The 13,101-nt window shown below is 42.8% G+C and overlaps 1 protein-coding gene across 3 annotated transcripts in view; it reads right to left on the bottom strand.

Annotated features, from left to right (window-relative positions):
- The window catches only part of LOC133549388 (IQ motif and SEC7 domain-containing protein 3-like), a 147,135-nt gene extending 144,096 nt beyond the window's left edge, over positions 1-3,039 (bottom strand). For all 3 annotated transcript variants that reach the window (XM_061894752.1, XM_061894753.1, XM_061894754.1), the window contains exon 1: positions 2,305-3,039. In XM_061894752.1, coding sequence (XP_061750736.1) covers positions 2,305-2,837 — 533 coding nt within the window. In that variant the 5' untranslated portion in view covers positions 2,838-3,039. The remainder of the gene's footprint in view (positions 1-2,304) is intronic.
- Between the last annotated feature and the right edge of the window lie 10,062 nt (positions 3,040-13,101).

The raw sequence follows: 13,101 nt of genomic DNA, 5'->3' as shown, positions 1-13,101 counted from the left end.
GTATTCAGTCGAATGCACTTCTAAGACAAGATATTTGATATTAAAACTCATAAACTTTATTTTTTTTTGTAAATAATAATTAACTTGGAATTTCATGGCTGCAACACGTGCCAAAGTAGTTGGGAAAGGGCATGTTCACCACTGGGTTACATCACATTTTCTTTTAACAACACTCAATAAACGTTTGGAAACTGAGGAAACTAATTGTTGAAGCTTTGAAAGTGGAATTCTTTACCATTATTGTTTGATGTACAACTTAAGTTCTTCAACAGTCCGGGGTCTTGTTGTCGTATTTTACGCTTCATAATGCGCCACACATTTTCGATGGGAGACATGTCTGGACTGCAGGCGGGCCAGGAAATTACCCGCACTCTTTTACTACGAAGCCACGCTGTTGTAACACATGGCTTGGCATTGTTTTGCTGAAATAAACAGGGGCGTCCATGATAGCGTTGCTTGGATGACAACATATGTGGCTCCAAAACCTGTATGGACCATTCAGCATTAATGGTGCCTTCACAGATGTGTAAGTTACCCATGTCTTGGCCACTAATACACCCCCATACCATCGCACATGCTGGCTTTTGAACAATCCGGATGGTTATTTTCCTCTTTTTTCTGGAGGACACCACGTCCACAGTTTCCAAATATAATTTGAAATGTGGACTCATCAGACCACAGAAAACTTTTCCACTTTGCATCAGTCCATCTTAGATGAGCTCTGGCCCAGCGAAGCCGGCGGCGTTCCTGGGTGTTGTTGATAAATGGCTTTCACTTTGCATATTACAGTTTTAACTTGCACTTACAGATGTAGCGACCAACTAGTTACTGACAGTGGTTTTATGAAGTGTTCCTGAGCCCATGTGGTGTTTTCCTTTACACACTGATGTCGGTTTTTGATGCAGTACGGCCTGAGGTATCAAAGGTCTGTAATATCATCGCTTACGTGCAGTGATTTTTTCAGATTCTCTGAACCTTTTGATGATTTTACGGACCGTAGATGGTAAAATCCCTAAATTCCTTGCAATAGCTGGTTGAGAAATGTTGTTATAAAACTGTTCAACAATGTGCTTACCAATTGGTGACCCTTGCCCCATCCTTGTTTGTGAATTACTTAGCATTTCATGGAAGCTGTTTTTATACCCAATCATGGCACTCACTTGTTTCCAATTAGCCCGTGGGATGTTCCAAATAAGTGTTTGATGAGCATTCCTCAACTTTATCAGTAGGGGACGGTGTGGCGAAGTTGGTAGAGTGGCTGTGCCAGTAATTTGAGGGTTACTGGTTCAATCCCCACCTTCTACTATCCTAGTCACGTCCGTTGTGTCCTTGGGCAAGACACCCTTGCTCCTGATGGGTCCTGGTGAGCGCCTTGCATGGCAGCTCCCGCCGTCAGTGTGTGAATGTGTGTGTGAATGGGTGAATGTGGAAATTTTGTCAAAGCGCTTTGGGCTCCGTAAAAAGGGGTAGAAAAGCGCTATACAAGTACAACCCATTTACCATTTATTTATTGCCACCTTTCCCAACTTCTTTGTCATGTGTTGCTGGCATTAAATTCTAAAATGAATGATTATTTGCTCAAAAATATATATATATGTTGTCTTTGTAGCATGTTCAACTGAATATGGGTTGAAAATTATTTGCAAATCACTGTATTCCGTTTATATTTACCTCTAACACAATTTCCCAACTCATATGGAAACGGGGTTTGTGTGTGTGTGTGTGTGTGTGTGTGTGTGTGTACATACATACATATATACACATACATACACATATACACATACACACCCACACACACACACACACATACATATATATATATATATACATATATATATATATATATATATATATATATATATATATATATATGTATATATATATATATATGAAGATGGGGCTTCTCTCATTAGACGATGTAGTGGTGTTCTGTGAGGAAAGGGGATGGGGCGGGGGGTCTCACATCTATAACACAGCAACATCAGAGGCCCATCCGTCCCCCCTAGAGACCTGCACAACCCGCATGGTAATTAACAGGGAAGCCAGCATGCAGCAAAAAAAAAAAAGCATCACCGTGGACGTGGACTCATGCATCTCATCACACGCGAGGATGCCCCTATGCATGCGCGCGCACACATAGTACGCGCGTGCAGCTGTTTGTTACGTAACGAGCCAGTGACGACGCTCCACTTTTTTCGGGCATCTTTTTCAACACACCTTCTTCTCGAACTGTCATCGTGTCCAACGACGACGGTCGTGGACATGATGGCGCACGAAATAAACAACAAGCATATGCCTACTCACTCGGACGTCTTAGCGAGGGCCAGGGATCTGCAAAGAGTAGTCGGAGTCATCGGAACCAAAGAGCGGCAGCCGGTGAAACTTCCGCAGTTTTCCGGGTCACTTCCCGCCGGGGAGACCATGGTCGGGTCGGCAGGAACCAGCTGCATGTCCCCTGGGTCCAGTGCGGGGGGTTGGACCACCACGTCACCCTCGTCCTGTTGCACCGGCGGAGCGTCCTCGTGGTCCGGCTGAGAGCTTGCAGCGGTCTTGGTCTGGAGGTCCTGCACCAGGTGGAGATGGTGGAGGCAGCCCGGGTCGGGGTGATGGTGATGATGAAGGAGATGGGGGAAGGACGGGTATGGATGCTGCTGCTGCACGCGGACGTCGCGCAGGTGCCTGTTCTCGCCGATGAGCTCATCCACCCGCCGGTCCAGCTCCTCTATGCGGGAGCGCTGTGTCTGGATGAGGCTCTGCTGGTTTTGGACGATGGTGGTGAGCTCCCGCAGGTACAAAATCGCCTGCACGGGGTTTTCCAGCAGGCTGGAGCTCATCATACACACGAGAGGATAATAATAAAGAACAAAAAAAAAACTACAAAAAAAAAAAAAACAAAGAGGCCGGAGCAACAAAACAAAAAAAAGGAGGGAGGTGGAGGATCGCCTTCTTGATATTTCGGATCGTAAATGAAGGATGCTGCGACCGCGCTCGCCTCCACTCGTGGTCCCTCCCTCCTGTCTCCCTCTCTCACTGCGATGAGAGGTGCTGATGAGAGAAACTAGATCCAGCTGTAACGGGAGGGAGGAGGGGGCGTGCGTCATTACGCACGGTAACCATCAAACTCCGGAGCAAACGCGCACCCTATCGGCTGTTCAACATCACAGCAGCCTCTCCAGATGAAGGTTAGTAGTTTGTTTTTGGGTTTTTTTGCATCCACACCAACATTGGCTACATAGCACCGCTAAAGTTAAAAAAGGCTCCAAAAAAGCGTACCCCGTGGTTTACAGAAGAAACTAGAGCTCAGAAATTATTATGTAGAAAGCTGGAACGCAAATGGCGCACGACTAAACTTGAGGTGCACCATCAAGCATGGAGTGATAGTTTAATAACTTATAAACGCATGCTTACCTTAGCTAAAGCTAAATATTACTCAAATCTCATCCACCGTAATAAAAACAATCCTAAATTTGTGTTTAGTACGGTAGCATCGCTAACCCAACAAGGGACTCCTTCCAGTAGCTCCACCCACTCAGCTGATGACTTTATGCAATTCTTTAGTAAGAAAATTGAAGTCATTAGAAAGGAGATTAAAGACAATGCGTCCCAGCTACAACTGGGTTCTATTAACACTGACACGATTGTATATACGGCGGATACTGCCCTCCAAAATAGTTTATCTTGTTTTGAGGAAATAACATTAGAGGAATTGTTACAACGTGTAAATGGAATAAAACAAACAACATGTTTACTTGACCCACTTCCTGGGAAACTGATCAAGGAGCTCTTTGTATTATTAGGTCCATCAGTGCTAAATATTATAAACTTATCACTTTCCTCGGGCGCTGTTCCCCTAGCATTCAAAAAAGTGGTTATTCATCCTCTTCTTAAAAGACCTAACCTCGATCCTGACCTCATGGTAAACTACCGACCGGTGTCTCACCTTCCCTTTATTTCAAAAATCCTCGAAAAAATTGTTGCGGAGCAGTTAAATGAACACTTAGCGTCTAACAATCTATGTGAAACCTTTCAATCCGGTTTCAGGGCAAATCACTCCACGGAGACAGCCCTCGCAAAAATGACTAATGATCTATTGCTAACGATGGATTCTGATGCGTCATCTATGTTGCTGCTCCTCGATCTTAGCGCTGCTTTCGATACCGTCGATCATAATATTTTATTAGAACGTATCAAAACACGAATTGGTATGTCAGACTTAGCCCTGTCTTGGTTTAACTCTTATCTTACTGATAGGATGCAGTGTGTCTCCCATAACAGTGTGACCTCGGACTATGTTAAGGTAAGGTGTGGAGTTCCCCAGGGTTTGGTCCTTGGCCCTATACTCTTCAGCATCTACATGCTGCCGCTAGGTGACATCATACGCAAATACGGTATTAGCTTTCACTGTTATGCTGATGACACCCAACTCTACATGCCCCTAAAGCTGACCAACACGCCGGATTGTAGTCCGCTGGAGGCGTGTCTTAATGAAATTAAACAATGGATGTCCGCTAACTTTTTGCAAATCAACGCCAAAAAAACGGAAATGCTGATTATCGGTCCTGCTAGACACCGAACTCTATTTAATGATACAACTCTAACATTTGACAACCAAACAATTAAACAAGGCGACTCGGTAAAGAATCTGGGTGTTATCTTTGACCCAACTCTCTCCTTTGAGTCACACATTAAAAGCGTTACTAAAACGGCCTACTTTCATCTCCGTAATATCGCTAAAATTCGCTCCATTCTGTCCACTAAAGACGCTGAGATCATTATCCATGCGTTTGTTACGTCTCGTCTTGATTACTGTAACGTATTATTTTCGGGTCTCCCCATGTCTAGCATTAAAAGATTACAGTTGGTACAAAATGCGGCTGCTAGACTTTTGACAAGAACAAGAAAGTTTGATCACATTACGCCTGTACTGGCTCACCTGCACTGGCTTCCTGTGCACTTAAGATGTGACTTTAAGGTTTTACTACTTACGTATAAAATACTACACGGTCTAGCTCCATCCTATCTTGCCGATTGTATTGTACCATATGTCCCGGCAAGAAATCTGCGTTCAAAGGACTCCGGCTTATTAGTGATTCCCAAAACCCAAAAAAAGTCTGTGGGCTATAGAGCGTTTTCATTTCGGGCTCCAGTACTCTGGAATGCCCTCCCGGTAACAGTTCGAGATGCCACCTCAGTAGAAGCATTTAAGTCTCACCTTAAAACTAATTTGTATACTCTAGCCTTTAAATAGACTCCCTTTTTAGACCAGTTGATCTGCCGTTTCTTTTCTTTTTCTCCTATGTCCCACTCTCCCTTGTGGAGGGGGTCCGGTCAGATCCGGTGGCCATGTACTGCTCGCCTGTGTATCGGCTGGGGACATCTCTGCGCTGCTGATCCGCCTCCGCTTGGGATGGTTTCCTGCTGGCTCCGCTTTGAACGGGACTCTCGCTGCTGTGTTGGATCCGCTTTGGACTGGACTCTCGCGACTGTGTTGGAACCATTATGGATTGAACTTTCACAGTATCATGTTAGACCCGCTCGACATCCATTGCTTTCCTCCTCTCCAAGGTTCTCATAGTCATCATTGTCACCGACGTCCCACTGGGTGCGAATTTTTCCTTGCCCTTATGTGGGCCTACCGAGGATGTCGTAGTGGTTTGTGCAGCCCTTTGAGACACCAGTGATTTAGGGCTATATAAGTAAACATTGATTGATTGATTGATACTCGGTTATAAATGGGTTGTACTTGTATAGCGCTTTTCTACCTTCAAGGTACTCAAAGTGCTTTGACACTACTTCCACATTCACCCATTCACACACTGATGGAGGGAGTTGCCATGCAAGGCGCTAACCAGCACCCATCAGGAGCAAGGGTGAAGTGTCTTGCTCAGGACACAACGGACTTGACGAGGTTGGTATTAGGTTGGGATTGAACCAGGGACCCTCGGGTTGCGCACGGCCACTCTTCCACTGCGCCACACCGTCCCCAAATTGTATTTCAACATCATTTTGCATTACACGTTGCACATGCTGCATCATAAGGCCAAATAAGGTAACAGAAGCTCAGTGTGACGCAGTGTAGTAATTAAAGGCCTACTGAAACCCACTACTACCCACCACGGAGTCTGATAGTTTATATATCAATGATGAAATATTAACATTGCAACAAATGCCAATACGGCCTTTTTAGTTTACTAAATTACAATTTTAAATTTCCCGTGAGTTTCGTCTTCAAAATGTCGTGTAATGATGACTTGTACGCAAGACGTCACAGGTTTTTAGGAAGCATGAGCGCTGCACACACACAGCTAAAAGTCGTCTGCTTTAACGGCATAATTACACAGTATTTTGGAGATCTGTGTTGCTGAATCTTTTGCAATTTGTTCAAATAATATTGGAGAAGTCACAGTAGAAAGATGGAGTTGGGAAGCTTTAGTCTTTAGCCACACAAACACACGGTGATTCCTTGTTTAAAATTCCTGGAGGTGAAACTTTCCTATGGATCAGAGCGCGGTCAAGAGAACATGGATCCCGACCACATGTCTACCAGTAGGTATGGTGTTCTTGGGATGCAACTCAGTATTCTTCTTCCTCCAAATACGACGAGTTGAGTTTATACCCAAATGGATACATGGATGATACAGCAGAGGATTGGGAGAATGTCATGTGGTCAGATGAAACCAAAATAGAACTTTTTGGTATAAACTCAACTCGTCGTGTTTGGAGGAAGAAGAATACTGAGTTGCATCCCAAGAACACCAAACCTACTGTGAAGCATGGGGGTGGAAACATCATGCTTTGGGGCTGTTTTTCTGCTAAGGGGACAGGAAGATTGATCCATGTTAAGGAAAGAATGAATGGGGCCACATATCGTGAGATTTTGAGCCAAAACCTCCTTCCATCAATGAGAGCTTTGAATGGTTGACCAAATACTTATTTTCCACCATAATTTACAAATAAATTCTTTAAAATTCCTACAATGTGAATTCCTGGATTTTGTTTTCACATTCTGTCTCTCACAGTTGAAGTGTACCTGTGATGAAAATTACAGACCTCTGTCATCATTTTAAGTGGGAGAACTTGCACAATAGGTGGCTGACTAAATACATTTTTGCCCCACTGTATTTTAAAAGGCATCGTTTTAGGCAGCAGCCTTTGCATTGGAAGTCTTTGAATTGAGCGGGTATACCTAATGGTGTGACTTACTGCTTTGTTGTCTTCTTCACTCTCATCCATCCGAACACATCATATATAATTGAGAACAGAAGCATCACGAGATGTTCCGCTTTAGGCTGCATACGTTTGAATATAAACAACGTTCACACAAATTTAAAAATGCTGCTCAGGGCTTGGAATGAAACGGCGTAATTAATTGGGTGCGAACATGTCATTTTATATTAAAAGATAAGAACCCAAATTGTATGTATTACACAAAAAAATGTTGACTAAAATCCAATATTGAGCATACAACACAACGGTAGCAGGTGTCAGTGTTCATTAACACTTTTTTCCGGATTATTTTGACAACATCAAATTTTACTAGGGGGCCCAATGAGAGGCCAGTGTTTAACCACAGGAGGCACAATAAAATATATAGTTTTATAGTACAAGAATATAAACTTTATTTTACATGAAATCATACAAACAATAAATAAACAAAAGTCCATGTACAAAACCTAAAACCAGTGAAGTTGGCACGTTGTGTAAATAAATGGTAAAATGGGTTGTACTTGTATAGCGCTTTTCTACCTTCAAGGTACTCAAAGCGCTTTGACACTACTTCCACATTTACCCATTCACACACACATTCACACACTGATGGAGGGAGCTGCCATGCAAGGCGCCAACCAGCACCCATCAGGAGCAAGGGTGAAGTGTCTTGCTCAGGACACAACGGACGTGACGAGGTTGGTTCTAGGTGGGATTTGAACCAGTGACCCTCGGGTTGCGCACGGCCACTCTCCCACTGCGCCACGCCGTCCCTGGTAAATGGTAAATGGTAAATAAAAAAACAATACAATGATTTGTAAAGCCTTTTTAACTTACAAACCCCGTTTCCATATGAGTTGGGAAATTGTGTTAGATGTAAATATAAACGGAATACAATGATTTGCAAATCCTTTGCAACCCATATTCATATGAATGCGCTACAAAGACAAGATATTTGATGTTCAAACTCATAAACTTTTTTTTTTTTTTGCAAATAATAATTAACTTAGAATTTCATGGCTGCAACACATGCCAAAGTAGTTGGGAAAGGGCATGTTCACCACTGTGTTACATCACCTTTTCTTTTAACAACACTCAATAAACGTTTGGGAACTGAGGAAACTAATTGTTGAAGCTTTGAAAGTGGACTTCTTTGTATCACACCAAATACTATATTTTTTACACCAAAATAAACTCACCTTGAAGGGGAACTGCATTTTTGGGGGAATTTTGCCTTTAGTTCACAATAATTATGGGAGACAGGAAGAAAACGTTTTTTTTTTTCTTCTTTTGCATTTTAACATGTAGAAATCGGCTCATTGTATGTAGGTGGCTAGCAGTGCAGCTAATGAGAGCAATCAAACCTACCTCTAAATTACTTTCAAAATACATTCAAAATGTGTCACCAATAGTTTATATACTTTCCATAAGCTGAATGATAACCAAGCTAAAGCGACATTATTATTGTAAGAGGGAACACCGAGGAACAATTTTTCTGTCATGCTTTAGTATTAGCTGTAAAAGCTAACTACGGCAAGCGATACGCTCGTTTCTACGTCGCACAAACGTGTTTGAGTCTGTAGTGCACAACACTGCGATACGACACCACTTTGTAGTGACTGAAAAACATGAACAATCATATTACAGTACCTGTAAAGTATTAGCCTGCATTTCATGTTTTGTTTGTACACAGCTAGCCAGACAGTGTATGTACTGTAGTTTAATAACACGCATGACATGTTGCGTGTATCATGATCAATATTAAAGTGACTCACTTTAAGTCCAGCTGGCCGGGGATGTTTCCTGTTGATTTTGGCCACGCACTCCATTTATGTGGCAATAGCTCGCCTCCAAATTCCATATTTGAAGCTTCCAGTGACTTTCACCTCAATCTATCATTTTCCGTCTGCTCCAGCTTTTCACCCTCTTCTTTGTGCTCGCGTATATAAGCAGCAGTTAATCCTCAGTATATTCACCTTCAAAAGTATAATGTTGTAAATCTTCATTCGTCCAAAACTAGTTGTCTTTGTTTTTCTGTTACCAAGTCTGCTGTGATTACAACACACACTCGATTCCGGAAGAAGGAAAACACGCGTTGCCAGAAGTCAGACGTGCGTTGCTATGGAATCAGAAATCAATGCGCGGAAGAAATGAATCCTGGAAATTATTAGAATGAATAAAATAGGGTAAATATTGAACATACTGTATATTGTTATAAACAGAAGGTACACGGACCATTCAATATGTGTACGGTTTATTATCTGATAAGTCGACTATCAAAATAATCGTTAGTTGCTGCCTTCGTGCACAGGGCCAAAGCCAACCTGGTACCCACCCCACCCCACAGATATCACACTCTGCATCCAGTCCAGAAAACAGAACATTTATTAACTTCATATATAAATTATACTAAGTTTCCTTTTTTTCCCCTTCTTACCTTTCTCTGTAAAACAACAGCAGCCTCGTGTTATTGCCAAAAACTTTGCGAGGAGGCGAGTGAGAAGAAGCACCGAGGTCATCATTCCGTCCTGATTAAGGAGACACCCCATAGTCAGCACAGAGGGGTTTTTTCTGGAATGTCTATTCTGACAAGTTGACGTATACCTGCTGCTCCAAGTCACCATCGCCCTCATCCTCTTGCTCTCCTCCGACAGAAGCAGGAGGACCGAGTGCAGATATTATTCAGCCGAAGGAACTGCTGAGACAAGTTCTCCTGCAGGTGATGGTTCAGTTGACAGCTGGTCCAAGACAAAATAAAGAAAAGGTATGCACATTTATTCAAGGTTTCACCCTGATGCCACTTACCAATTGCCGGTAACTCCAGGGCCTTTGCATGTTTACCTGGTAAGGTTTGGGGGTTTTGGGACACATTTTGTGCACATCAAGCTTAAATCAGAATCAGAATCAGACATATTTTATTAATCCCAGAGGGGAAATTAAAATTTTCAGCACAATCCCATTCAAGTTCAGATAAACATTACAAGGAGACAGAACAGGATCGCTGACGGGTCTGCCTACTTCCGGGGCCCCTTACAAAAAAGGTGAGATACAGGCCAACAAGTAGGGTGCCATGGGAGAAAAAAATTAAAGATTAAAATTAAATTAAATTAAATTAAATAATCGGTCTAAGCCTGGGCCCCTGGAGAGGGGGTCCAGACTGAGGCCAAGGGGAAAAAAACAACTCATACCCATAGTACACATCCCTCTTACATGTGTGTAGGAGGGAAACATTAAACATCAAAGAACAGAAAGGACATGAAATACATTGAAGTACCAGAGCTGATGCAACCAGACACTTCTACATACAGCTATGAATAAAAAGTAAAATAAACATATACGCTGTGGTTGCTTCCGCGGTGTTCCACGCCATCGTCTGCTGGGGTGGACAGAGCATGGCCAGAGAGAGGGAGCAGACCCAACAAAGCAACCAAGAGAGCAGGTTTGAATTGCAGGTTTTTAGAAAGCCAAAACATTCCGACGGTCTAAATACCTATCTTTTCTGATTGTAGGGAGCACAGTATAGTTTCTAATATTAATCAATAAAACCATTAAAAGAAAAAAACAATGCTCGTCAAAGACTATTTCTATGACAGGAGGAGCACTGTGGGTTTTTTAAAGGGGAGCACAACTTTTTTGTGGAATTTTGCCCATCATTCACAATCCCTATGTCCATCCATCCATCCATTTTCTACCGCTTATTCCCTTTTGGGGTCGCGGGGGGCGCTGGCGCCTATCTCAGCTACAATCGGGCGGAAGGCGGGGTACACCCTGGACAAGTCGCCACCTCATCGCAGGGCCAACACAGATAGACAGACAACATTCACACTCACATTCACACACTAGGGCCAATTTAGTGTTGCCAATCAACCTATCCCCAGGTGCATGTCTTTGGAAGTGGGAGGAAGCCGGAGTACCCGGAGGGAACCCACGCATTCACGGGGAGAACATGCAAACTCCACACAGGAAGATCCCGAGCCTGGATTTGAACCCAGGACTGCAGGAACTTCGTATTGTGAGGCAGACGCACTAACCCCTCTGCCACCGTGAAGCCCACACAATCCCTATGTAAGACAAGAAAATAAAACATGTATTTTGCATTTTATGCATTCTAAGTCGTTAAATACGGCAAGAATGAGGTGGCTAATAATGCATCTAATGCAGGAATGTCAAACTCAAGGCCCGGAGGCCAGATCTGGCCCGCCACATCATTTTATGTGGCCCACAAAGGACTGGAAATAATATGTGTCGATGAAGTACTTTATCTTTTATTACTAAATGTATTTGTTCTTTCCATTTTAACAGAAAAAAATGCAGGTACAGCATGACATTGCATGCCTTGTAAATTTTAATATTATCCAATATAGCAAAAAATAAAGTATTGTAATTTCCAAACATTTTGTTTTGTCAAATACTTACATTTCTGCTCGAGCAAGTTATCCATCAAATTGTAAATACAAAAAATTACAAGATATTTTACTGTAAAATTTGCAAGTTTTTTTTTACGGAATATTATTGTAAATAGAAAAATCTCTACCACTGTTTTTATACGGGAAATTCTGTTGACTGAGCTGCCAGTGTTATTACTGTAAGATCTATGGTTGTTATTTTTACTGTTAATGGTAAAACAATATAACAGTTTTTTTTAACGGTAAAAAATTGGTAGCTCATTTGCTAGAATAAAATAAAAACGATGGTAAAGTTTTTCCATTTACTGTAATATGTACCCCTCCGTCCGCCCAAATGCAGCTGAAATAGGCTCTAGCACCCCCCGCGAGCCCAAAAGGGACAAGCGGTAGAAAATGGATCGGCTGGATGGTAATACAGTAGAGAAGTTAAGTCCCTACCTTTAGTCAAAAGTGATTTATGACCCCCCATAAAACAATGATTTATGACCCTCAAGGTCAAAGGTCAATGATTTATGAGGGGTCAAGTTCAAAGGTTAATGATTTATGAGGGGGTCAAGGTTAAAGGTCAAGGTTAAAGGTCAGGTTCAAATGTCAGGTTCAAATATCAAGGTCAAGTGGGTGTGGCTTACCCGGAAGAGGGTGGAGTTAAGACCTGCGGTGGGAGTGGTTAAACCAGGAAGAGGGTGGAGTTTTAAACAGAAAGAGGGCAGAGTTAAGACCTGCGGTGGGAGTGGTTAAACCAGGAAGAGGGTGGAGTTAAGACCTGACAGGGAACAGAGGAGGGATCAGTTTTTTTTAAGAAAGCAATGTCATCTGAGCAGCATGTGACCATATATTTGATAGTTTAAATGTTTACGATCGTTTGAAACAACTTCCAGATTTCGATGTATTGATGGCTGGGAATGTTACGTGTGGAGATGTGGACACGCACGCACTTCACACACACACACACACATGCACACACACACACACACACACACACACACACACACACACACACACACACACACACACACACGAGGGGTACAAAAGGGCAGTGTAAGGCTTAGTCATTATTTGGAGCTTTATACGTTAGCGTAAAGACTTTGTTCGATTCGGTCATGATTAGTGAAACGCCTGTTTCGATTTATAAAAATAATAAAACTTACATTGACGCTCCGCAAAAAAGTCGAGTGTTTCTAAATCGTATTCAGATGCCGCCGACCGAATCTTTGCGTGAGAAATGGGATTTGGAAGGGGAGGGATCTTTTGGATTTGTATTCAGATACGAAATGGGGGATATCTGCTTATTTCAGCTAAAAGAAAGAAGAGACGGAAGCCCTTTCTCGATATTTTCATCGTTATCTATCGTGGATTGGGAAGTTTTTGGTGGACACGCACACACACGCACACACACGCACACACACACACACACACACACACGCACGCACGCACGCACGCACGCACGCACGCACGCACGCACGCACGCACGCACGCACGCACGCACACA

Source organism: Nerophis ophidion, linkage group LG03 (assembly GCF_033978795.1).
Source record: "Nerophis ophidion isolate RoL-2023_Sa linkage group LG03, RoL_Noph_v1.0, whole genome shotgun sequence".
NCBI classification, from domain to species: domain Eukaryota; kingdom Metazoa; phylum Chordata; class Actinopteri; order Syngnathiformes; family Syngnathidae; genus Nerophis; species Nerophis ophidion.
Note: the sequence above shows the minus strand (reverse complement) of the source record. Positions and strands in the feature narration are given on the sequence as shown.